Source organism: Empidonax traillii, unplaced genomic scaffold (genome assembly GCF_003031625.1).
Source record: "Empidonax traillii isolate 1590-97213 ecotype Southwest subspecies unplaced genomic scaffold, ASM303162v1 scaffold123:size1378231, whole genome shotgun sequence".
In the NCBI taxonomy this organism is placed as follows: domain Eukaryota; kingdom Metazoa; phylum Chordata; class Aves; order Passeriformes; family Tyrannidae; genus Empidonax; species Empidonax traillii.
Window position 1 is genome coordinate 110,535 of NW_020955316.1, and position 25,072 is coordinate 135,606.

At 39.6% G+C, this 25,072-nt stretch overlaps 2 protein-coding genes across 6 annotated transcripts in view; one reads left to right on the forward strand and one right to left on the reverse strand.

The window, feature by feature from the left end:
* Positions 1-1,913: 1,913 nt before the first annotated feature.
* Positions 1,914-22,706, reverse strand: MRE11 (MRE11 homolog, double strand break repair nuclease). Of its 2 annotated transcripts, XM_027883280.1 has the most exons (19): positions 22,553-22,706; positions 21,918-22,050; positions 19,264-19,424; positions 18,573-18,660; positions 17,511-17,652; positions 15,402-15,516; positions 14,182-14,367; positions 13,548-13,719; positions 12,738-12,818; positions 12,278-12,404; positions 10,526-10,626; positions 9,211-9,384; positions 7,997-8,059; positions 6,815-7,031; positions 5,801-5,881; positions 4,731-4,786; positions 4,199-4,266; positions 3,728-3,806; positions 1,914-2,639 (listed from the first exon to the last, which is right to left on the reverse strand). In XM_027883280.1, exons 1-19 carry the CDS (start codon positions 22,570-22,572, stop codon positions 2,595-2,597), a joined length of 2,109 nt encoding a protein of 702 aa, XP_027739081.1. In that variant the 5' UTR covers positions 22,573-22,706; the 3' UTR covers positions 1,914-2,594. The 2 variants fall into 2 exon arrangements, with proteins under 2 accessions (XP_027739081.1, XP_027739083.1); XM_027883282.1 differs by lacking the exon at positions 22,553-22,706 and having other exon boundaries at positions 19,264-19,405; positions 21,918-22,027.
* A 32-nt stretch (positions 22,707-22,738) lies between these two features.
* The window catches only part of ANKRD49 (ankyrin repeat domain 49), a 5,962-nt gene continuing 3,628 nt past the window's right edge, over positions 22,739-25,072 (forward strand). Inside the window, exons 1-3 of one of the 4 annotated variants that reach the window (XM_027883286.1) lie at positions 22,739-22,826; positions 23,401-23,671; positions 24,510-24,798. In XM_027883286.1, coding sequence (XP_027739087.1) covers positions 23,414-23,671; positions 24,510-24,798 — 547 coding nt within the window. In that variant the 5' untranslated portion in view covers positions 22,739-22,826; positions 23,401-23,413. Of the gene's footprint in view, positions 22,827-23,173; positions 23,294-23,400; positions 23,672-24,509 lie in introns of those variants that run through there. The other 3 variants (XM_027883283.1, XM_027883285.1, XM_027883284.1) reach the window with 3 other exon arrangements.

Below are 25,072 nucleotides of genomic sequence, written 5' to 3' on the forward strand. Positions count from 1 at the left end.
GTTTTCAGCCTATTTCACAGCAAGACGCTTACACAGAATAGAAAAGCATAGAATGGGGGGGGGGGGGGGTAAGAGATGAACTATGAGTAACAAGCTGGCTTATTCTATTTTTCCAAAGACCTTTTCCCCTCAGAGAGACAGAGAAATACTAAAGTTTTCCCTTGGCTGGTATTTCCTTTTGGCCAAGGGAATAAAAGTTTGATGTGAAACTGCTTTCTAGGGTTTGTAACTACTTAGTTACAAAGAAGTGATTACATGGGACAGAGGACAGGAATGGATATCCTAGCCCAGAGAATTCAGTATCCAAAGCAACAGGCAGCTGTACACCGGACACAAGCACTGAGGAGATGGCAGCACGTGTGTTTCCTCTGCCTTCCTCCCAAAACATAGTAGGAAACAGAAAATCAGTACCAGTAGACCAAGAGCCACAAATCCAACACAGCACAGAAAGATGTGCCACCTCCCAAGCGCAGATGTAGGGTGCTGCCCCGCTGCTGGGGACAGATCTGCTTGGGTGGTGTTAACCAATTTCAGCCAGAGGAACTTTTGTATGTAAAAGACTTTATTTAATCATTAATAGAAGACCATTATCTGAAAAGCTTGTATTATAAGCTGGCCAATCTATGGTGAAAATAACACTTCCAGAAATTAGTTGTGACTCCCCCAGTAAACAGCTCAAGCTGCTTTTTCATCACAGGAGTTATATGCAGCAGGACAGGTGGAATGGCCAACCCATAGTGCTCCTCTGCAAAATGCTGCCAGGGCCTGTTTCTTCCATAGACCTGTCCAATTTGAGCTCTTTTGGCAGGTCGCCTGTTTCAGAGGAAGCTTTCCGGTGAACCTGCTGGAGCTGACAAGGTGGCAGCAACCTCTGGTTGTTCAGACAGAAGAAAGAAACACGCGTCCCAATCAGAAATGGTCAGGAAATCCCAGTCCCACATAAAGGCCCAAGAAAATGGAACAGAGTAGGACAGGGCAGTGTTCTAGTATGGATTTGGGATGAGAAAAGAGGGATTGGTGGCATACGCCCCCCTTCTTGCTCCAGCAGCTCCCAAGTACCCCTCCTTTTAATTGCTGCTGGCCAGTGCATAAGGGCATTCTGTCTTCTGACACTCACACTCCAGCTCTTACTGTTCCACATCTATCAGATCCTGTTCCCATGCACTCACTATAACCCATATTCCAGCAAAAATGTTTACTTTCATCCATTTACCTTACTTGACCTAATTCTTCATTTCTAGCAGGGTACCCTTGCATGTGTTACCAGAGCTGCCACTACCTGTGAAGACAAGGTGCATCCAGGAGGGCAGGAGGTCTTCTCACCTCCTCAGAGAGGCTGCTGGCAGGAGAATGGCAGTCTCCTCCCACTCAGCTCAAGCCCACCCTTCTCCAAGCTGGACTCAGCATCTTATGGTCCAAAGGAGGTGGTCCAACTGCACAATGTGCAAGCTACCCGAAAATATCCACAAAGGGTCATAGAAGAAGCCCAGTGGAAGCTCCCTGGGTCAGGACTCTGCCATGTTGCTGGTGTGCCCTTCTCTGCTTCACATCTTTCTGGTTGAGTTTGTATTTAGACATTCCCCAGTATGAGCTGTCCAAACAGCTCACCTCTGGGTGGTTGTTACGAGAGAACAGGCTGTCATAGATTTGGCAGCTTTGGTACCTGCTCCTGCCAACTTCCCCCTTGCTCCACAATCCCCAGCACCCACCGACAGCAAAGGAAGCAGCACTGCACAGGAATGTCAGGATTTGGTATGCTGTATCTGGTTTTTGTAAAAGGTATCTGTGAAACGATGCAATTTCTAAGGCTATAAGTAATGTTCTAAATGAAGCCATACGGATGGATCATGAACTCAGGTAATAAAAAAAAAAAGTCATCAAAAAGGGGAAAAGAACCTTTGATACAACTCCTATTAATCATCTATACTTTACTAAAATCTTTGCTAGGATGTGTGTGTAACATTAGAATATAGTCCTCTTTGGTACTTCTTGAACTACAGGGAAGAATTCATTCCCACATACTATGACTAACAACAGTGCAATACTGGGTTTAGTTCTCCTAGTAAAGTTGAAAGCATTAGGATGTTTTCCAGTTTCAATACTGAAAACTGTATTTTTGTGTCCAACTAGTACTTCTCAGAGTTTTCAACTGTATCCGTAGCAAATTGCAAATAAGTAGAAGTTCCACCATGCTGACTCAGTCTGTGTCCATATTCATACTTTAAAACAACTGTAAATTTACTTATCTGCAAAATTCAAACCAAAGAGATGGAGTTTTCTACAAAAGATATAACCGTTAATTTTATTATCATCCCAGAAAGAAAACAGGGTTTCATGTTTTAGAAAGAACTTGCAGTTTCAGGCAGCACTTCAGAATATTAGACCCTCTAGTCTAATGCATTAAGCAACGTTAACACATAAATTATACCAAATCTGGTGCCGCTGGAAAAAAAAAATCCCAAACCATTTCACAGAAGTGAAAATTGAAGGCAAGCCATCATTTACAGAGCAATATCATATAAAGAATGCTTTGCAAACTGCTTTCCATTTTCTTCACCAGCTTCCACAGTCTCTCTTGCATAGTAAACCAGAAGTCACTTAGTTCTTCTTGATATTACAGGGCTCATGAACGCATCATCCTGCAATTGGCAAACAGATATGCATTACTAGGACTAGCATGCATTCCAAGCCATAAAAAGCAAAGTCACCTTTAGATTAAACTAGAAAGCCTGGTCACAATATTTTATATTTCCTGACAGACCTGGTTTTGTTGGTTTTGATATGAAAGAAATTATCTATTGATTTAAATGCCCAGGTCACAAATGTGCAGAGAATAAAACCCAAGTTTTTGTCAATATGATCAGAACAGCTACTCTGGAATGAGGAACAATCTACAATTCAGCTGTTATCACTATGAGCACCACATACCTTAATAAAATTATGTCCATATACACATCACACATAACAATTTACTGAGACTTGCATGAATCAAAAATACTGTTTCTTTTTGCAAGTTCAGGCAAACATGTAATTTTGTATTTCAGGTACAAGAAGAAATAGCACAGTAGGGAGAAAGGACAATAATGTAACATTTTCTTTGAAGTGCCCAGGCTCTGGCATTGTTAAGGAATGGATTCTGACCATGCACGACAGTCTGTGAAAACAAACTGCACAGTGCTTGACAGTATAATGTGTATTCTATTCATCGAAAAGCTGTGTGTAAAGTCCTACTTGTTAAATTATTGAAGAAACCACTTCCTATCAAAGATATACTGCAAAGACAGACATCTTAGACTTGAAAAGCGTTAATTTTTTTTTTAAAAAGTGTGTTTACACAATTTGCAACAATAAACAATAAAGTGCCCTAGAAAGTAGCCATTTTAGATGCAAAAAAATAAAATCTTGCTTCTTACAAGAAAAATATACATAAAAATTAGTTCAGCCAAGCATTAAAGGAGATTATGATTACTTTATCTCCCAGGCAATTCCTGGCACACATTTCAGCAACGACAATTCACTGATTGAGAACTGAAGGGAAAAAAGACTGTTATTTTTGAGAATTATGAATATAGTCTAATTAAAGTTGGTTGCATCAATCTAGACCTGTTAGTGATAAAAACAGTAAATTCAATGTTACTCTAAAATGCTTTATTCAAATAGCTGTAAAACAGTAAGCTCTACAAACTTACATGTAATAAAACTAAAAAAATACTACTATATACCATACCTCATCTGACTCAAAATCAACTCCTCTAGATGTTTGGCTTTGTGAACCTCTTTTACTAAGTGAAGATGTAGTTGACAACCTTGAAACACACAAGGAGAAAAAAACAAAACAACAGCATCAACATGTTCTCAATTACCAGAAATTACAATAACTTCCCCTTCAACTTAGAGCTGGACCACCAATACACAGATTAAGAATAAACAGAAGGAAGTAGAACAATAAAAATTCTCAAACTAAAATATTAATTCTAAAGTTCTGATCTAGGTTACCTGAATCAGTAGACTAATTCTTTTGTTACAGAAAGACAACCTACTTTAACAAGTAAAATTTATATAGATTCTCGAAGTACTATTTCTTCTGACTTTCTTAAAAATCTGTTTTTTCAGGTAGTGGATCAAATCCCTGGACTTTGCTGATTGCCAGTCAGAAATAAGGCACTCAGGGTAGTATTCATGAAGCAAACCTACTGACCTTTGATTTACTTTGGAAGAAGGAACAAAAGAAGTGTCTTCTGGATCAGAGTCAACATCTATAATATCCTGAACAAAAAAAAAAAATTATAAAGCTTTTCCACAGAATGTATTTTTAGAGACAGAGTGCATAATGTTTCAGTATTATAGCATAGAACCTTTGGGGTTTTTTTCAACTATACACCTACTTAGTTACAATAATATACACTTGACAGGGCTCCAGGCTAGAACTGGACAAATTTGCAAACATAGCACAAGTTTGCTCTTCAGATCTTTGATCTTGCAGAACCCCCAAAATACACATGTATATACACTATGTATCTTAGACTATGGCCACAAATACAACAAGTTTCTTCTCAGACAAACATCATACAGGTGATATAAAAGGTCTCTGAATTAACATGCAGAAACTTACTGCTGGAACTGATGGCTTGGGAACATCTGCTCATTTAGGCTAATGTTATGACCATGCATTTATTCTTCAAATCAATGGCAAAAGCAGCACAACTTCACTCATACAAGAAGATGCTTACCTCAGAGTAAACCTGAGATGCATTCAAGGAGGAGTTTGGTTTCAGAGGCTTAAAGGCTAGAATAAAACATATGGAGTATTTTTAAAATGCTCACACAATTAAGTGCAAACAACATTACATCGTTCTTTTTATTTAAGGCCTGCTTAGCATGCATTGTCTCTATAAAATACCCTATAAAACAAACAAGCAAACCCAAAATATAAATTAAGTCTTTGCTGGAGTCTCATAAGCCAGGGATATAACCCTCTGTGCAGCTGCAGGTGCTTCCCAGTCTGGCTGAAAAACCATTGGGAACTTTGGTTCAGAAGAGAAAAATATTACTATAATTGATATTCCTAGCAGTTTAGACATCAACACATCTGCTAAAATTTATTTCTCTGCAGTATTTTAGATCATTTGCTGACCAATTTAAAATTGGGGCAATTTGCTGATTAATTTAAAACTCGCTCTACCTTTGGGCATTTTGTGTGGGATTCGTGTACAGATTTGTGAGCAGTATCTTTTTCTTTAATACTCAGATTACCTTTGCTTTTTCCTCAGAGCCTGTACTCCATAGCAAACAAGAGCTACTCTCACATATGCAGGTGGCTTCTATTGCAGATAAATTTTTCTCCCCTCATAAAAACTGGCATTTCTAAAACTCACTACAACGTAAGACTAAATGGATTTGCATTAATGCTTACTACCTTGTAAATATCAGTCAAGTTTAAAAATTTTTTATCCCCTGAGGAATATTCTTCATAAAATAATGCTATTAAGTCACATTCTTTCTATGCTTACTTCTTCAGGAACTGCATACAGTAATATGTTCCCTCTTTCCAGTTTAAGCCATAACTTCCTGAACATTTCATTTTACACCATGACAGAAGAACAGTGATATTCTATTTTCCCTTTCTTTTTGCTTTCTCTCATCACTGTTAAGTTATTCTATTTCATTAGAGCTTAAAGAATCTCTCACAGCTGAACTGGACTAAGAGAAATAAAAGCAATTAAGGCACTTCATCATTAAACAAACACCCGTCTTACAGTTTGAGGAGCAGACTAGAGTAATGGACAGATCAAAAGCCTACCATCAATGATGGTATGCTTGGCAGGCACAGATACAGGCTTGTAGGTTCTGCTGCTAGAAGCTGACTCTTGGCTAGTGCTTCCTGTAGAGATAACAAACAAAATGCAAATCTGTTCAGTTGGGGTTTTTTTTCCCCTTTAGTCTATCATTACTGAGTGGGAAGTCACATAAAAAAATCTACATTCCTCTTTACTCCTCACTTTCTTCCTGGAATCAAAGGCCCTCCTTACATGCAGAAGAACTGCTATGGGTCAAGTGTTCAAAGCTCCACAGATACAGCCTCTAACACAGAGAGCCTTGCTCTGATGGGATCACAACAGTGTTGGAGCACAGGCTCACAGAACCAGTTTAAAAGCACCAACCAAATCAGGCCCAAGACGACAGCCTTCATTTCAACTCATCCTGCTCTGAGACCTTTGGCTGTGTTAGTGAGCTAACTCAAAGGAGTATACTGCTGCAAGACCCCATCTTTTCTATTTTATTTACATATATATATATATTTAAAATGGAAGTACATCTATAAAGGAAGAACCACTATCCCTGTAAAGTGCACAGGCACATAGCCAAGGAGCTAGTTAACTCACTTTGCTTAGAAAACACTTCCCATTTTTTCAGTCACTAGAAATTTTGAAGTCTCTGGTAAATTACATTATAATAGAGACAAGCTGTACCTCTTCCCTATACTGATCAAATGCATTACCATTGGCAGTAACAAAGGTTTATCCACGCACTTCATTGTACAGACATTCCCAATAATGCATTTTTTTAAGAGGTTACTATGTTTCCACAGCTGGGAAGCAAGATATTTTTCTTCTAAAGCACAGTGTGAAAAAGTCACAACTTAAGCTTTGTAAAGCTGTATATAATAGGATACCAGAAGTATTCGAGAAGAATTATTTTTCCAGTAAGAGTCCTTAAGCAGTAAATTTCCACTCGATGGAAGTGTAAGAAGATAGTCACCTTTTAAAGAAAAAAATGTCAGTAACTGCAGTACAAAGTGTGAAGTTTTTCTTACCTCTTCCCCTTCGAGATAAACCTCTTGCTGTTGAGTTTTGTCCTTTTGCACCTCTTGCCCTACCTCTTGCCCGACCCCTTCCTCGGCTTAGTGTTGCAGAAAGGCCTTCACTTGGATCAGCAATGCCTACCATCTCCATGTCCATGGAATCTTCATCACTGGAGGCCGCAACAAGACCTGCATCTTCAGATCTGTGGGCTCTAGCCCTGGTCATTGCCTGACACAGAACAGTATTACAAGAAAAAGAATCTTAAATGATGAAATGCACCCTAGTTGTGATATATAGTTCTAAACCACTGAGGTTCATGACCAAATCCACAGCGTTATGGAAGTAAAGGATGTCTGTGAAAAAGCAGGGACAGTATTTAGTCTCTTTAATTAGATGCTCACATATAGAGTAGCTAGCTAAGCTCTGTTAACAGAATGGAACTAGTAAATATGATACATTATCGGCAGAGTTTGGTGAGCAGTTCAGGTCATCCTGCATCAACTACGTACACCTGCTCAGAAAAGCACCCTCTGGGCTCCACTGACTTGCCAGCGGGTGCTTAACTAGTTCCTGTGAATATACCCCAGATCAGGAAAAGTGAATCTCACCCCAGGTGTCCTTTTTTTCAAAATTTCATTCCAGTGCTACATAGCTTATAAAGACAAAGGAGCACCAGTGCTATCAGTAGTTGGCAATTCTCTTTGGAAAAACATAAGCAATCTAGATACGAGTCTGTGCGAGAACTAAGACTCTAAGATTTAAGATTGCTGATAAGGATGCAGCACCTAAAGGCTTACCAATCCTACTATCAATTTGTTCCAGTAACATCACTCAGTACAGTCCATCCACGTGTCCACTGGTAGTCGGATCACAAGCAGCTTAAGCTGACACATTTTTGAAGGTCACCTGCCTGGTCTAACCTCAGTTAAAAGCAAGAATAAGTGAACATTCAGGTTCACAAATTTGCACAAGAAAAGAGATCTCAAAAGCCAAACTGAGCAATAGCTCAGGTACATATTATACCAATGAAGATTTTAAAAGAAGTTACTAAGCTTGTAAGGCAGACAGGCAGACAGGCACTTTCTGGCAAGGACAATCTTAAAGTATTGCTGAAGGATTGCTACGTGACTTCCTTTATATGCAGAAGTCACCATGGCATTTTTTAGCCTATGTTCAAAACTCAAAGGAATTACCTCACGGACTTCCTTATCCTCTTCTTCAGTATTCTTTTTTCTAGTCTCCCTAAATTTTCGCACCTGAATAAAAAAAGAGTTCTCATCAAATTAACAGTTCACGTCATACAATAATCAAAACACAGTAAGTGAGAAGCTTTGATCACTGAATTATTAAGTTGAGTTCATGTGAGAAATGAAGAGTTCAAGAATAATTGGACAGTTTGATTAGAGCCCTTTCATGCCATCCTGTAGTTTAAGACTCTCAAATTCTATTAATAGTTGAAGCTATATCACTGGGGAGAAAAAGGCTTGGGACATGATGAAAAGTAGGAGATACTATGTTCAAGAGAAGGAGTGTATACATAATGTTGACAATAAGGGACGTTGAAAAATGAATAACAGGAAAAAAGGGGTAGAGATGAAGAAGCATGATAGAAAACATTTATATTCAGAAGAGATGAATGTTGCAATATGTGTACAACTATGGAAGCTCAACTTAATAAGTATGGAAAAACATATGAGGTGAGAAGGAAAAAATATTAGTTCTAAAGACAAACAACAACAACAAAAAAACCCAAAAAGGGGCATATAAAACCTGCAAGCACTGATTTTTTATGGTCTCTTTTAACCTCTCATCAATTAAAGCAATTAGCATGAAAATGGGTAGATGCAATCTTCCTCCCCCCACCGAATTTTTCTTTACACAGTGAAAAGATAAGCTGCAAAACAACTTTTCATACAATTCTTGAATATTAAAGCTGAATACATGGGCTCATGTGGAAGCTTAACAAGTTGACAGAAACATCTAATAAGGGTTACTCGACACATGTACACCAGGCTTGTCTTGGGGATACCCTGAGCTGCAAGCAGTTACAAGCCAGTAGAGCACCTGAAGGGCAAGTTTCCTTTATGCTTGCCCTGTTCTTGTACTCTTCCTGAAGCCAAAATGAAAAAGCTAATACGAGATTATATCTACCACCTTTCTCACAATAGTGGTAAATATATAGTTCTACATGTATTAGAGCAACAGATCTTTTCTGTGCATGCATGTGCAACCTAAACCCCATTTTCAATACAAGCCTTTAAAATCACGTATTTGAAGCTTCATCACCATATTTACTAACTGCAGAAAATGAACAGAGGCAAGTGTTACACATGCCCCACAGATAGACAAATCTAATTTTTCTACTGCCTTGACCTCTCCTAACGAATTAACATTAACAGAATATTACCTCCTCATCTATTTTCTCTTCCTCTGCATCAGTGCGACGCTCCCTAAGAAACTTCTGTGTTTTTTCTAGTTGAAATTTCACCAGTTCTTCTATGGCGTCTTTTTCCTCTTTGTCCACAAATTCCTGCACTGCTTCTCCCATTCCTCTTTCGGTCAGAAGTGAAAGCTGTACTTTCTTTAGAATTGGGAAAAATATTTTGTTAAGAAGCATCTGCCATTAAAGAAAGCAAGTAATATTCCTGCTGTTTCAGATATATATTACATTAAATTGGTTGCAAAAAGAGTAACATGCATTGAATATTTCAGAGAAAACCACAGCAATAAGCAAACATGTTACTTGTCCTAATATAGTTACAGCTCTCTTCCTACTAGCACGTCACGCTTATTTACCATAGTATTTTCCAGACTTCTCCAAGAAAAAAAGCTCTTCACAAACAGTAAAGAAACTACATTGCTAGTCATATCTAAAATAAAAACTTCTGTGAAACAATGCTGCCTGGTGGAATAAACTTTACAGCTATTATAAAAAAAGGCATTTATAAAAAAATAAGGATGTCAAAAGAATATGATTTATGTTGTCCTGACAGCTAGCATGTGTCCAAGTTAGGCCAGATGAAATAATTTGGGGGATCTTTACCTCAAAAATCCTTGCTCCAAAGACCTTCTATAAAGCAGGTTCTGAAGTAGCTTCTGCAAGTTATGCTTGATCATCTTGATCAAGCATTTCAGCACCTGATTCACTATTTTTTAACTCTGAGATGTTTCTGCCAGGGTGTTGGGAAAGGGAAATATATCAGATTTAAAGTCAAGGTGGGAAGAAAGCAAACTATTGGGGGTCTCTTTCTTCTCCATGCTCTGCTTTAAATATAATGTGACATTGCACTACATCTGAGGACACAAATAAACTGCAAAGTAACAAGTTACTCCACGTCAGCTGGTAATAGTAAATGTTACAGTCTCACACTGGCCCTATAGTAAATTAAGGTGGCTTCTCCCTCAGAGCGTCCTGCCTCACATTTTCCTCCTTACCTAAGTACATGACACATTATTTAGTACAGGACAGACACTGTGGGTTCCTGTGAAGAATTATCATAATGTTCTCAAACCAGCATGTTTATACAACCTATAAACAACAATTACTTGTTAATCTAAGACACATACTCCATGAGGTAATTCACACGCAGTTATATGGTAAATAAATTCACTTCTCAGTCAATGTCAGAGTGTTTTCAGTGTGCACTACTTCCACTAAGAAAGTCAAGAAAAAAAAATATTATGCTATATTTAAAAAAAAATCATAAAAGGTAGAAAAATACCTTCTCCGCTGTCTGGAAATACTGCTTTACTAGGTCTTCCACCCTCAGTGTTGTCCCCTCAGCAGGTCTGCTAACCCATTTTCCAAAGTTCAGATCAATGTCTAGAACAGAAAAGCCCAGTGGCACCATCATTCACATTTACAGCTCTTAATTATTATCTTCCCACTGACAGTAATAGGAAAAAAGGTTAATGCAGGCCTCTTAAGAACTGTGGGTCCTTTTTATATGAAAAGCTTTTTCTTCAAAGTGTAGAATCTGTTGTCTAGAAATACAGTAAAACATAATGGATGCAAGAACTGTACAGACAACTTCACCTCTAGGAGTCATAAGAGTTCTTCTAACTACCACATGTCTGGAATTATATAATGAACACTATATCCTGAAGGTTAATATAATTGAACTCTAGAAGATCATAAACTGAAGAAAATCAAAGAAGCCATCAAAGTACAAAGGGTTTTTTATAAGTAATTAATTTATTAGAGAAGAAATTTTGCTCCAAAGCATGTTGACTGATTTTTAGTAGAAAATGCCCACAGCTCATTAAAGCTGCCCCCCATTCTCTGGCAGTGAGTTAGAAATGGCAGAAGAATGAAAGAGATAATCACCTGAGATTAGCACATACCACACAAAGTAATATAAAGTGACTACAGACTGCTTTAAGACAACTGCCACATGAAAGCACAGAACAGTGTTTTGTTAGCCTGGTTATACAAGCAGCTATGCCAAAAGAAACATTAACAACTTCTGAATTACTGAACCTATCACGTATTCCAAAAACGTTGAGATTATACAACTACGAAAAAAAAAACCCAACAAATAAAAGTAAACCAAGATCAATATGGTATAATTTTTAAAAAACTATCAAAAAGTAGTTTTTATTCAGTAAACAATATTTTCAAGTTTATAGAACTGACAGTGTTTACATAAACTGTCAGTGGAATTGGAGTACCTACAATGCACTAATATGAACTATTAACAGTGCTTTAGCACATTGTGTTCTTGCACAAGCTGCATCTTCATTAGGGACCATTACAAACCCAGTATTTGGGCAACATCTGTTAACCATTTATAAAAAATTCTAGGCATAGTGAGAAATGCTGCAATAGTAACAGCTATTATTTGTTTTGCACAAATGCGTGAATAGAGACATACCTGGAACAGACAAGCCAAGAGCAACTCATACACATGAATAATCAGGGCAAACAAAATCCTGTCATACATCTGGACCTTTTTTAAAAAATATAAAAACATCTCTCAACCCCTTCCCTCCATTACTATTTTAGGGATAAACAAAGAACTCCTGAAGAAATAAAATTAAAAGACAAAGGAAAAAGCACTACACTCATCTGTTTTCCTGCAGAGTGACCCAAACAAACCATCTCATTCTAAAATAAACCTCAGGAGTAAGCTGATAATTGCCTTCCATGGTAATTATCACAGAATCAGAGTAACTCAGTCTGGTATGGGGCTATATGTATTACTATAAGCAACTCAATAAGGTTTGAGGTAAAAATAAAAAGGAACTGTTTATGAATAACTGTCAGCAGATGCTGTGCTAAATATCAGAATTTTAGACAAACCCAGAAATAGAACAGAAGTACTTGTGCAATATATACACTTAAATGAGACAATGCATTTTTACTCCTCCTGTAACATATTAGAAAGTAAGACACCAAGATTTGCAAGTGCTGGACAACAAATGAAAGAGAAGGAAAACCAAGGCAAGCCAATTACTCCTTTCTTCATAATTACCGTTTTTCTCTTTTTGTTCACGACGCCTGAAAAAGTGTATGATGTCTTTTGGGTTAGCCACCCTATGTATGTACTTCTGGCTAAAGCGATGGACACTGAATGGTTCAAAGCCACCTGCATAATCAACCTAAGAGAGGAAAGAAAAAATTTAAATATGAAACAAACAGAAATGGAGAGGCCGCGCAAATCAAGCTGATTTTGTTACCCTTCAAAGAAAAAAAATAAAGTAAAAAATAAATCAATCTAAAATGAACGGCTCAGATTCATAACCTGATTCTAATTTGATTCATTAACTAGCCTTCGGGGAAGTTTCCATAAATTAGGTTAGGAACACATGTAGGATAATATGACTTAAGAAAGACTTATGTATTACGTGCTCACACAAAAGGCATGACTTTGCTTTGAAACTTATCACAGTGACCTTTCAAAACAAAGCAACTCAAATAAAACAATTTCTTACTCGTAATCTTATGAGAGGTTTCTCTGGCTGGCGTGGATTTCCCAAGCGTTCTCTTTCTGCGTTGTCCAGCATCAATTCAACCTGTGAAGGAGAATCAGAAATTAAGTTCCGCTTTCTCTTACAGATGCCTGAACATTTCAAATTTAACTTAAAATACATCCAGTTGGAGCTATAGAAACAAATAATTATAGGATCTGTTCTCATTCCTGAACACATATGTACCAGTATCCAGCCAAAAGCCCTAAGAATGACTGAGAAAAACATCACAATGGAAGGGTCATCTTTCAGATATAGTAGTAGCAGTCCAGCAGTATCTATACCACTGATCACTCATACTACTTTACTTTATAGTCATTATGCTTTGCTAAATTTCTAGTTCCAGGGAAAAGCAGGAAGAGACTTACACAAACCTAAGAACCAAGAGCAATTAATAAACCTACTTAGTTACTTCTCCCACTTCACACTTGTGCAGCTGAGCTTTCAGGGTTTAGGTCGACGTATTTCTGCAGGTTCCAAAGCACACATCCAACCCTGCCCCACTCTTAGGGGGCAAGTTTTTGTACAAAGATGATATGGAAACCCATAAACAGTTCCAGCCTACTTTAATAGGTCATCCCAGTCAAGGAATCTGTAAGCCAAGGCTGCAGAGTGAATGGCATGTAATTAGCTTCCTATGGAAACTGCCTAAGTCCATCTCAAATAATGCAGGGCAAGACAAAATATTTCTCATCTTTCAGTCTCAAAATCAGTCACAGATCCCATCCCCTGTCTGTACACTGTTATCTATAAACTAGTAGCATTACAAGTTACCTTTTCCATGCAGAATGCTTGTATTGCCTGAGTAACATTAGGATTGTCAGGATTAAAAAGATCTGGATGATCAGCTAGAACAATATCCTCTATGTGGAAAGTTCGCACTGTCTCTAGAGCAATCTTCTGCATTTTCATACTTTTCCCTTTAACATGCAGCAAACCAATGTGTCTAGAAGGAGAAAGGTAACTTACTAAAAGATAAACTTAAGAGAACTATGGTATAAAGATTTGTTCTAAATTCGCGTTTACTTTTAAGGGGCAAAATTTTAAAAGCTATAGGAAGTTCTTGGATCTATATTTCAGAGTTGGACCTGTCAAACTTCAGTTTTATTATATTTAGGTTGTGTTTGTTTCATACACAAGCACATGTACTCATTTCCTTGTATTCCAGTTTATCAGGGAGTAACTCCTCTTAGATAACTTCCATTTGCTTCAAATGTTAAATAGTAAGCCAAGCAAAAATTCTACTAGGCACTGATTCCATCTACTTTTTTATATCACACTCTGAAGCTAATCCACACCATAATACAAGTCATTTCATACTTAATACAAGTGTTTTTCTGTTGTCAGCACAACATCTGAGAGACGTAAGACAAGCGATACACAAGAACAAAAAGAAAAGTTCACGCACTTCTTCACAGCTTCTCCGGGAGACAGAGATGTCACCACTGAACTTCCTGGCTGAGAAACATAAAAACGTTGTTGTTCATTTTGGAATGGAGCTATTTTGCACTCATGTTCATGACCCCACACCACAAGATTAATAAAGTCATCTAAAAACTGCTCTGGAATGTAGTTGGTAGCTCCATGTTTGTTCCTGTTCAAGATAAGAAAAAAATAATGGGTGGGCAAGGAGGAGTGAAAGAGGAGAAAAACATCAGTGTGATTTAAAGCAATACAGAAACTCCAGCAATAATATCTGACATACATGTCAGTTCCTCTTCACATTTATTCCTTACACAATTGTTTAATGTTTGGTTAAACAAAAAGGCAATTTATACAGCCCACTGGTTTTTTTTACACAGCTCACTGTCTTCTGCCCCACTCCTTTTATTTGAATCTCTCTTTTCTCCTTACATGGCTTGCAAGACTTTATTTCTTTTCTATATGAATGCTTTTATAGCACCTCATGGCCATTGTTTTTGTTTGGTTCTTTGTTTTGTTTTTAAATGGTGGGGTAAAACCCACTGAAATAAACAGATATGGGACACATGCCACCCCCAACCCCTTTCCGGAAGGCAGAGGACATGAAGGAGGAATGAAGTGAGTTCCTACAGCCTACTGGACAGCGACCAGGAAACAGGGTTATCTGAGCTATATTTGTTTATGCCTGCCTCACCACTACTTGAACATGAGGATTGCCCTCTTCCTCAGGAAAAACTAGAAGGATCAGGAAAAGAACTCTGCCTGCTACTACTACCCCTGCTGGGAGAAGTGTGTAGGCAGACAGAACATCTGTAAAGCACAGCAGTGCAAGGTAAGATAGATTGTTGAAGTTCAAACAAGTATAGAAAATACAATATGAAATTTAATGTTCTTCCAGCTCTAACAAGCAGACAAGACTTAATTATATGCATATTACACTACAAACCCTCACTGCCCCTAACTATAAAAGTTTGGGAAGAGATTTCCCAACATTACTAATTCATTTATTTCAACCCTTTTCCTTTATGATTCTTCTGCAAAAAGAGCTGTAAAAGAAAGTTTTCTTTTGGGAAAATCTTAAGAAACCAGCTACTTACAAGAAGCACCAACTAACGCATCTGGCTTTCTCACCTATCCTTTGTGAGACAGTTTAATGAAGTAATACAATAAGTTTAAAAGTCACCACAATTCATTCAATACCGTTACCTATTTTGATGAATCACAAACAAGTTAAACCAACTATCTTCATCTTCTTTTGGTCTCAGCATGGTTACTTGTTTATTGACAAACATACGATACAATCTCTCATCTGGAATAGCTCCTGGAGAGGCCAAACCAAAAAAAGATTAAATCATTTTTGTGCGGTAAACCAACTCCGTATTTTATAGCATTTTTATTAGCAACTCTATTAAAAACAGTACAAAGAACAAAATGCAGTAGCCTTTCAGTACCTAAAGAGGATTTACAAGAAAGTTTCTCAAGAGGGGCTTTTTACCAGGGAAAGCAGTGACAGGACAAGGGGGGATGGCTTTAAACTGTAAGAGGATAGATGTAGGTTAGAGTTTAGGAAGAAGTTCTTTACTGTAATGGTGGTGAGGCACTGAAACAGGTTGTCTAGACAAGTTGCAGATGCCCTATGCCTGGAAGTGTTCAAGGTCAGGTTGGATGGGGCTTTGATCAAACTGGTCAAGCAGAACATATCCCTGCCCATGGCAGGGGGTTGGACCTAGATGATCTTTAATGTCCCTTCCAAGCCAAACTATTCTGTGATTACAAGATTCTATGATTTTCATGATCTCAGAAGTCTGAGGCATGATTATGAACAGAATCAAAATATAAAATGGGTATTTTACTATACAGACCTCTGAAAATAAGATATTTTAACATGAAATCTGCCTTAAAACCACTGCTAAAAGTAGTTTCACAAAGTTCATCTGCTTTAAGACCTCTTGCTAATTTTCTGTGCCGAACAACTGACTACGGGCAGAATTAAAAATAACAGAAAGGGGTGTTTTGTTTCTTCTTGACAGACTAAGAAGTATAAGTTTTTCTAATACGGAATTTAAAAACAGATACTTAGTAGAGATGGAGTTCTTCAACATACTTCAAAATGCTATACAAAACAAAAAATAAACCATTAATTCTACAAAGTCTGTGCTTTTCCATAGAGCAGGACAAAGTCTGCTGAACTTCTGAACTGCTTGTCGCTGATTATTTCCCTGATGTTTTTAACAAGTAAAAAAACTCAAATCATCCATAACCAGGGTTCATGATGCATTTCAGGAAAATCCCATACAGAGTTTACTTACCTTGTTTTACAACAAATGCTCTCTAAAGCAGAAAAAAATCAAGAAGGTATCTACAATCCTGGCACAATCTCAAAGAAACATCTCAGGAACATTTTCATGCAGCAACATCTGTACTTTAGAAAGTTGTTGCATTTCTCAGTAACCATTTTGGGTATTGAAAACTTATATTGTGGTATCAGAACCTTCGCTACTAACCCTTACAAAGTATCTCATTAAATACATGAAATCATGGCCAACTAGGACTTTAAACTTAGAGTTATAAATGTTGCTTAGACACAAGTGTTTAAGCACTCGTGCCTAGACATGAAATAAGGGGAAAAATTAGGATATTAATACTTAGCTTCTCTAGGCAGAAAGCAGTCAAAAATAACCAATTTTAAGTAAGAAGTAAGAATAGAGGGGAATCTGGTGGAGAAAATAGAAAGGGACAAAGCTGAAGTTGAAAACCTAACGCTGAACACCTTCGAAGCATGAAACTCTTCATAAGTTTCTTTAAAGAAACTGAGGTTACCTGTGACAGATGTTACTTGCGAACCACTTCAGATAGGCATGTAAGACATTAGGTTTCTGCTCAGACAGTTTACGGTTTTGAATATAACCAAAATGGCACATATGCATACAGTGTCTAAGTTTTACCTAAATAGGCTGAAGTAAGCTTAGTACACAACTGAGAGAATTTAAGAGTGTGATTGCTCTGACTAGATACGTGGGTGCTATTTATGGCTAACTTATGCAGGATTCATTTAAGACAATAAAAGTACAAAAATCGAATAATTGAAGGATTTATTCTAAATGAAAAAAAAGCAAAGAAAAAACCTGTCAGCCAGTGACAACACAGCAGGAGGAGAAAACTGACACTGCCACAGAATTGGTATGCTTTAATTTAGAATTACTTAGATCTTCACGTTTGTTGTAGCCTTATAAGTTTGTTACAACTTTATTTAGACCTATTGAGCTTCAGTAAGACACAAACAGTCTAGTCACAGTCTGGCAGATGAATACTCACCCAAGCCATACAGAGCAATTTTTGTTCTACCCTTACGCAGTAAAATGGGACTAATATCTATTTTCTCCACAGAAGTTGAACGTCCAAAGTGATTCAGCAATCCTGCACAGCTTAAAATATCCAATGCACACAGTGCATCTGCCTGCAAAAAATATTAAGAAACAAATATAAAAACTTTGAACAAAACATTTAGTCTTTAATGTCTACATGAAAGTCTCAAAAGGGAGAGAGAATATCTTTCCTTAAGCAACTTCTGCAGTTGATACACCCCACCACAAGTATTAGCTTTTTTTTTAAGTATTCATGGGTACAGAAGCAAATCCCTTCTCCTTACATGTCCCACTTAATTTGAACAATGTGAAATTAAACATTAAGTCATTCAGAAAAACAAAAACATAAGAAACGACCCCAAATAGACAGTCTCTAAACTATTAAAAAATTTATCTGGTTAAGCTAACTACCTCATAATAAGTCCAAAGTAAAACCTCTGCTAAAACACTAATCTCCATGATACACTGCTATTTGATATAAAATGCAAAATTATTAGTTCAACACGCACACTTTAATGCTTTCTAAATGTCCATTTCCTGCTTACTTTTAGTAGCTTATTTTTAAGCTAGCATTTCACCACTATTAGATTATCTTCCCTGAAAATGCAAGATGCACATCAACTGCATATGCCCAAGTCAAAATATCAAAATTCTCCTCCTGTAAGAAAAAAAGCTTTCAGTTTCCATAGATAGATTGTCTTAGAAACCTTCTGAAAGACTGTAACATTTTGGCATGAAAAGTGATCCTGTTCTCAATGACAGAAACCTACATAAATTAAGAAATTAAATGTAGTTCATATGAATTTCTTAACTTCTTTCCATTGCTTTTTTAATGTCACACTTACCCTTTACTTGTTATTTATTAACATTCCTAAAGATATACAAAATATTTACACAAAGATTGGAGCAACTGACTAAAACTACATCTCCAAGAACTCTATTTCTATACAAGTCTTTATTTCTATAATATCTTTGTAGTGCAACAGTATAGTACAATTATGATAATAATTACCCCTGTGGGATCATCATGATTGCCATGAATACTAAAAACTGGAATAGAAATGTTGAGATTTTCATCCTGATAATTCACCCATGGAAATCTGAACAAGAAGAGGAAAGAAAGTTAAAATATGTCTGCAAATTTTTGGATGATCAATATTCTCTTCAAACTAACACCATCACAAATGGATCATGGCAGCAGCACAAATGAGTACAAAGCAGCTATGAATAAGATAAAGTTGCACAGCATAAGAAGATTCTTATTCATGGACTGGAATGGCACTTCCAACTGGGAACAGGGCAAAAAGGAGCTATTCTTTTAGAAAAAGTCTATGGAAAGAATTGTACAACATATTGTGTGGTGGCAGCAGACTAAGCTGCATAACCTTTGCTTACACACAAAGTACTCTGTTGATTTTACCACAGCAATTCATCTAAATTGCTTTGCTTTTAATGTACTTGCAAGATAGAAACTGTAGATTACATAAAGGTATCAAGTGTCCCAGCACATTCGAAAGTTTCTCAAAATACTGTACACATTCCTTTACAGACTTAGGTAAGTGAAGTTATCCTGTAGACTGTCCCTCGCAGACAGGCTTAAAACTTCATGGTTCCAGTCACGGAAGATATAAATTAAAAATCTCAACACGCTCACCCAATATGCAAACCCAGCCTTACGTGATAATTTATAGGAATATACTTACTTGCTGTAATGAAAATTAACTGCCTGATCACTCAAAATTTCAAACTGAACAGGACGTTCACCCATGCAGTATTTTCTTAGCGACTCCAAACAAGAGTGCACTGTTTTTCTGGAAGGTTTGTTGTCATGAAAAAGGTCCCCACCTAATAAAACAAAGTCCACCTGTATGTAACAAAAAGCTTTATTATTTTAACACAACACTTTGTATTACCTTGAAAGACTTCTAAGAAAATTGATTAGATTATATCTTCTTGGGAGTTCCACATATTTCCTCGTATCTGAGGAAGTATACTCCTAGGTAAGAGGAGTTAGTAGCAGTAGACACAAAATTTAACTTCCTCATGAAAGAAAAAATAATTAAATTACCGATTAAAACAAAACCAAACACAAAAGGACCATTTATGAAGAACCATAGCACAAAGACACTGATAGTGTTATAAAATAAGGTATCAGTGAAGGTGAAGTATTTTAATAAGGGTCACCAAATCAGCTCCTGAACATTTTTTTGACAGGCATGAAGAGATACATAATTTTTTCATTGCTGTGGTTCCTAGTGGTAAATCAGTAGCTATCACCACATTATTTTGAGAAGGTACTAGTTGTGGTTTCCACATATAATGTACATATTTAGCTTTTAAAAAAGCATTGGGAAAAAAAAAACTCATCAAAATTACAAATAATTTGAACAATAAACATTAATTCCTTAAAAATTGAATCACAGAATTGTTAGGTTGGAAAACACCCTTAAGATCATGAGTCCAAACGTTAACCCAGCACTGCCAAGTCCACCACTAAACCCTGTTCCCAAATGCCCCATCCACAAATCTGTTAAATCCCTTCAGAGGTGTTGACTCCACCACTTCCCTGGGAAACCTGTTCCATTGACAGGCAATCCTTGACAAACCTTTCAGGGAAGAAACCTTCCCTAATATCCAGTCTAAATCTCTTCTGTCACAAATTGAGGCCATTTGCTCTTGCCCTTGTTCCTTAGGAGAATGATGTCCCCCTGGCTAGAACATCCTTTCAGGTAGTTGTAGAGAGAGAGAAGGTCCCCTCTGAGCCTCCCTTTCTCCAGACTGAACACCCCCAGCTCCCTCAGTCCCTTCTCATCAGACTTGTGCTCCAAACCCTTCACCAGCTCTGCTGCCCTTCTCTGGACACACTCCAGCACCTCAATGTCTTTCTTGGAGTGAGGGGCCCAGAACTGAACACAGGATTTGAGGTGTGTTCTCACCAGTGCCAAGTACAGGTGGACAATCACTGCCCTGGTCCTGCTGGCCATACTAGTGCTAATAGAGACCAGCATGCCAGTGGTCTTCTTGGCCACCTGGGAACACTGCTGGCTCATGTCAGCCAAAGTGGGCCCCAGGGATGCAGCCTCACACTTGTTATGCCAGGGTACCTGGGAAGGTGGGGCAGTCACAGAGCAGATGTGCCTGCTGTACCAGGCTGGAATGTGTTGCCATTGCCTCCTGTGCCTTAATTCAGTAAGTTCATCCAGTGGGAGACAGGACAGGAAATCTTCTGTATCATGTGTCCTGTCTGCCTTTCAGGCTCATTGCAGGGAAGGCATGGTGTGATTCCAGTAGTCTCTCTCACATCCACCCCACACACACACATGTTCCCTGATACTTCTCCACCTCCTCACCCTCTCCCTGTGCTCTGTCCCTAAGCGGAGTTTCCCTGCCCGGGTGCATGTCCCACAGCTGTGCTCAACTGCTGTCAGCCAGCACTGGTGGAAAAGTAGGGCCCACCCACCCTGCAGCTAATGCTGGAGTGGCAGTGTGTTCCCAGTGAAGCTCTGTCCGGGAAGCTGTGTCAGTCGTGGTGGATGCAGCGCTGAGAGAGGCCATGGCTTTCTGTCAGATGGATACAACAGCTCACTGGTGGAACTGGCAAGGCTTCGGCACCCTTCCTGCATTAAAAGTTGTGCCACAGCATGTCAGCCTGTTGTGTTTGCAGCGCTCCTGTTTGCTGCTACTCCCCAAGGGCTTCTTTTACAGGTGGGGAGGTACTTGGCTGCCACTGCTCCTGGCCCTGCTCAGGTCCCATCAGCTGCTGTTGTTTGAGATGCATGCTCTTGGCAACAGCTCTCAGCTCCTCATAAGCTTGCCCTGGTTTGGTAAACCCTCTGCACCACTCCAGAGGATTCTGCTGCTGACTGTGCCGGCACCAGAGCTGGTCACGTCAGCAACTCAGTTCTCTAACAAACGCTTCAAAAGCTTGTAACATTTTCTCTGCTTTCCGATTTGAAGATGCAAAGACTGTGTATTATCAACCTCACTCTCCCCTACTATTTTGCCTCCTTGAATTGACAAACCCTCTGTAAATACCAGTGAAACTGGTGCAGGCAATCCAAAAACACAGTTAATGCAACCAGGGTCATAATTTAACGCGAATGCTCTCCCAAATGAACAGGCACTCCTTTCACTAAAACAGAAACGAAACTGGTTGCAACGAATAGCTTGAATGCTCTCTTAAAAGAATAGGCATTTCTTTTACTAAAACAGAAATGAAACTGGTTGCAATAAATAGCTTAGTAATTTGATTTGATACTACTATAGATTGTACTAGGACTAGACTTTACAGTTTTTGGCGGATTGGAACATATTTTCAACAGCCTCACTCCTTCCCTTTCCAAAAAGTAGCACTTACTTCATTTTTTTGGGCATGGTCCAGAATTTCATTAAAAGTTACAAACGTATCGTTTCCACGAACTGGATCTTTCTCCAAATAACCAAGGTGAATATCAGTAGCAACAAGTATTTTAAAGGTGTCTTCATCATCCCTGCATAAGACAGAAAAACTTGTGTCACAGAGTAACACATATAGGAAATTTCAACACAGTCTTTATTAAGGTAAGTTGATCTGTCCAAAGTCACAAAATACAGAGGAGATCTGCCATAAAACTCCGTCAAATGTCATTCCTGTAATGTTCTCAAAATATTTCCCTACTTTTCTGCAAATATTACATCACCAAGCCAACCAGTTGGCAGGTTCATCACAGTCATTCTACTCTAGTAAAGGGCTGCAATCACCTCTCTGCAGTACCTAATGAAAAACCAAGGAATCCTCTGTATATTTAAAAATACGTGTTGAACAAACATTCATTCAACTTCTCTCTCTGCCCTGGCAATTTGCGTGTATATGACGGCAAGCATGACGATCCTAAGAACCTGAGGGAAAACACAAATGATGATCGGAGCTCTCCTTAAGTCATCCCATGCATACGAAACACTCGGTGTCTGAAGCGACAGGACCGCACGGCGATGCAAGCAACGGGAGCTTACAGTGAGTTGACGGCGCTCATCTTCGTGCCAAGGCTCCTCAGGTCAGGGAGTCAGCTTCTCTCTTCATACGCGGTATGTGCAGCCTGAGAGCCCGGGCCAGACCCTGGGGTAGCGCGGGGGCACAGCGAACGATCCCTGACCCTGCCGGATCGGTCCCCGCCGGATCGGTACCCGCTCCCGCCGCTGCCTCCGCCCGGCACGTCACGTCCGCCGGCCGCGGCCCGGAAGCGCCGCTGGGCCCCGCCCCGGAGCGCCGGCCGTGCTGGGGCCGCAGGTACAGCGGGCCGGGCCGGGCCGGGGGGGCTCGGCGCGGAGACCCGCGGGGCGGGATTAGGGCAGGGTGTGGCTGCCCCGAGCCCGCGGGCACGGCCGGGACAGAGGGGAGGTACGGGCCATGCTGACCCCGGCCCAGCCGGTGGGGAGAGGGGAGAGGGGAGCGTCCTTCTGTGTCTCAGGGGCCCGTCCCGGGGGTGCGGAGCGGAGCGGGGCCGGTGCTGCGGGCCGGGGCCTCGGTCGGGGCCGGACGGGCGCTATGGGGCCTCGCAGAGATTCTGCCCTGCTCTCCGGACTGCTCCGGCCCCTTTGTTAATAACACGGGCAGCGTTCCGGGTGCGCTCTGCAAACCCCCGCGCTGGCTCTCGCTGCCTGTCCGAAAGTGGTGCCGTTTCGGGACCGGGGTAACACGGTGCTTTGCCAGCGTGGGTATTGTCTGGGAGTTCTGGCAGAGCTGACAAGGGCCGGGTTAGTGGAGGAACTTTGAGTTTGCTCTTTAGTTTTCATGTTTGTTTCATGTCCACAAATTCCATTTGTATTGTACAACAATAAGATTGTACATCTGCTGCTCACAGATGCTGAGTGAAAATGAATAAAGACGAGCAAATCGATGAGGACGACGATGACAGCGAGTTGTTTGAAGACTTCACGGAGCATTTTAACCAGCTTGAACTGCTGGAGACGCACAGGCATTTGATTCCTGTGGGAACTCAGAGCTGTTGGTCAGGACAATCCGATGATGACGATGATGAGCAGGAAAGAAGTGAGGAATGGTATGAAATGCAAGAAAAGAAAATGGAAAAAAATCCAGAAACATTACTACTCTGGGCAGCTGAAAACAATCGGGTAAGGCACTTGTTCTGTTCATGTGTATCACTTAGAAGAATGTTATTTTAAGCATGTATCTAGCAACTCATCCGCAAACAAAAATTTACCTGCACTTTCCTGTCCTTCTCTGAGCCATTCTGATCTGGTTTTGCAAGCCACTGCATGTAAAACATCTCCCTTTGTAGCCCACGCATGCTGAAAAGTCTCTGGATCCATTAGCTTTCAGAAAGAAAGCTTTGATTTCAGTTCAAAGTTCAAGTAACAGCACTTTTCTTTAAGTTCTATAAACTGAAAGCATGACAGGCTCTTTCTTCCTGGCAATTAAGCTTTTAACTGAGGTGGAGAGGATGTATCTGAAATTTTATTGTTTCAGAAGCTCCATATGCAGATAATAGGTGACTGGTTTTGTATATTTTTATGGAAAGGAAACCCAACTTTATTTTCGGAAGTGAGGGAGAGACAACCAAGATTCCTGTTATATTATTATACCCATGTGTACACTTATTTTCATTAGTTGCCTTTCTTACACACAAAAGCTCCCCTCTACAGGTCTGTGGAGATACTTATGTCTTCACGGCGAATGGGGAGAAGGTGTAAGGTTAAGGTACTCGTAAGGCATTGCAGCTAATATTCATGTTTTAGCTCTTTGAAACCAGAACAACCTATGGAAAACAAACCAACCCACAAAATCCCCCAACCCTAGTAACAGTAGCTGCTTTCCTTTTAAAGTCTGTTGTTGCACTAAAGCGTTTTTTTGACACTGCCAGAAATTGCTTTTCCACTAAACTTCCAGGTGGGAAAAGCCATACATCCTGTTTCACGGAATCACAGGAAATTAACTATTTTCTTTAAACAGCTGAGTACAGTGAAGAGGCTCCTGACTGAAAAGCTGGCTCCAGTGAATGCTCGTGATGAAGACCAGTACACTCCTCTCCACCGAGCTGCCTACAGGGGGCACTTGGACATTGCACACGAATTGGTGGCACAGGGCGCCGACATCCACGCTCAGACTGTGGACGGCTGGACACCCCTGCACAGCGCCTGCAAGTGGAACAACACAAGAGTGGCCGCGTTCCTGCTGCAGCAGGGCGCAGACATCAACGCGCAGACAAATGGTTTGCTGACCCCACTGCATATTGCTGCAGGAAACAAGAACAGCAGAGAAACCCTCGAGCTCTTGCTGATGAATCGCTACGTGAAACCAGACCTGAAAAACAACTTGGATGAAACTGCCCTTGACATTGCTAGGAGGACTGATATGTATCACTACCTTTTTGAAATAGTAGAAGACTGCATAAATGCCGTGTCCCCTTAAAAGCTGTGGTTAGGCTTATGAATGTGGGGTTTGCTGCTGCTTTCTTGTCTGTGTTGTGCATGCTCATCGGTGGTGGTCTGTCTCTTCGCAGCAAGGTTTTAATG

What these genes read in the sequence shown, in the direction of transcription:
- MRE11 (XM_027883280.1), bottom strand. Translation starts at nt 22,572, where the DNA reads ATGAGCGCCGTCAACTCACT. An exon ending in CATCTCAGGTTTACTCTGAG is followed by an intron (nt 4,267 to 4,730) that starts GTAAGCATCTTC and finishes TTTTTTGTTCAG; the next exon opens with GATATTATAGATGTTGACTC. An exon ending in TTGATTTTGAGTCAGATGAG is followed by an intron (nt 2,640 to 3,727) that starts GTATGGTATATA and finishes TGCCAATTGCAG; the next exon opens with GATGATGCGTTCATGAGCCC.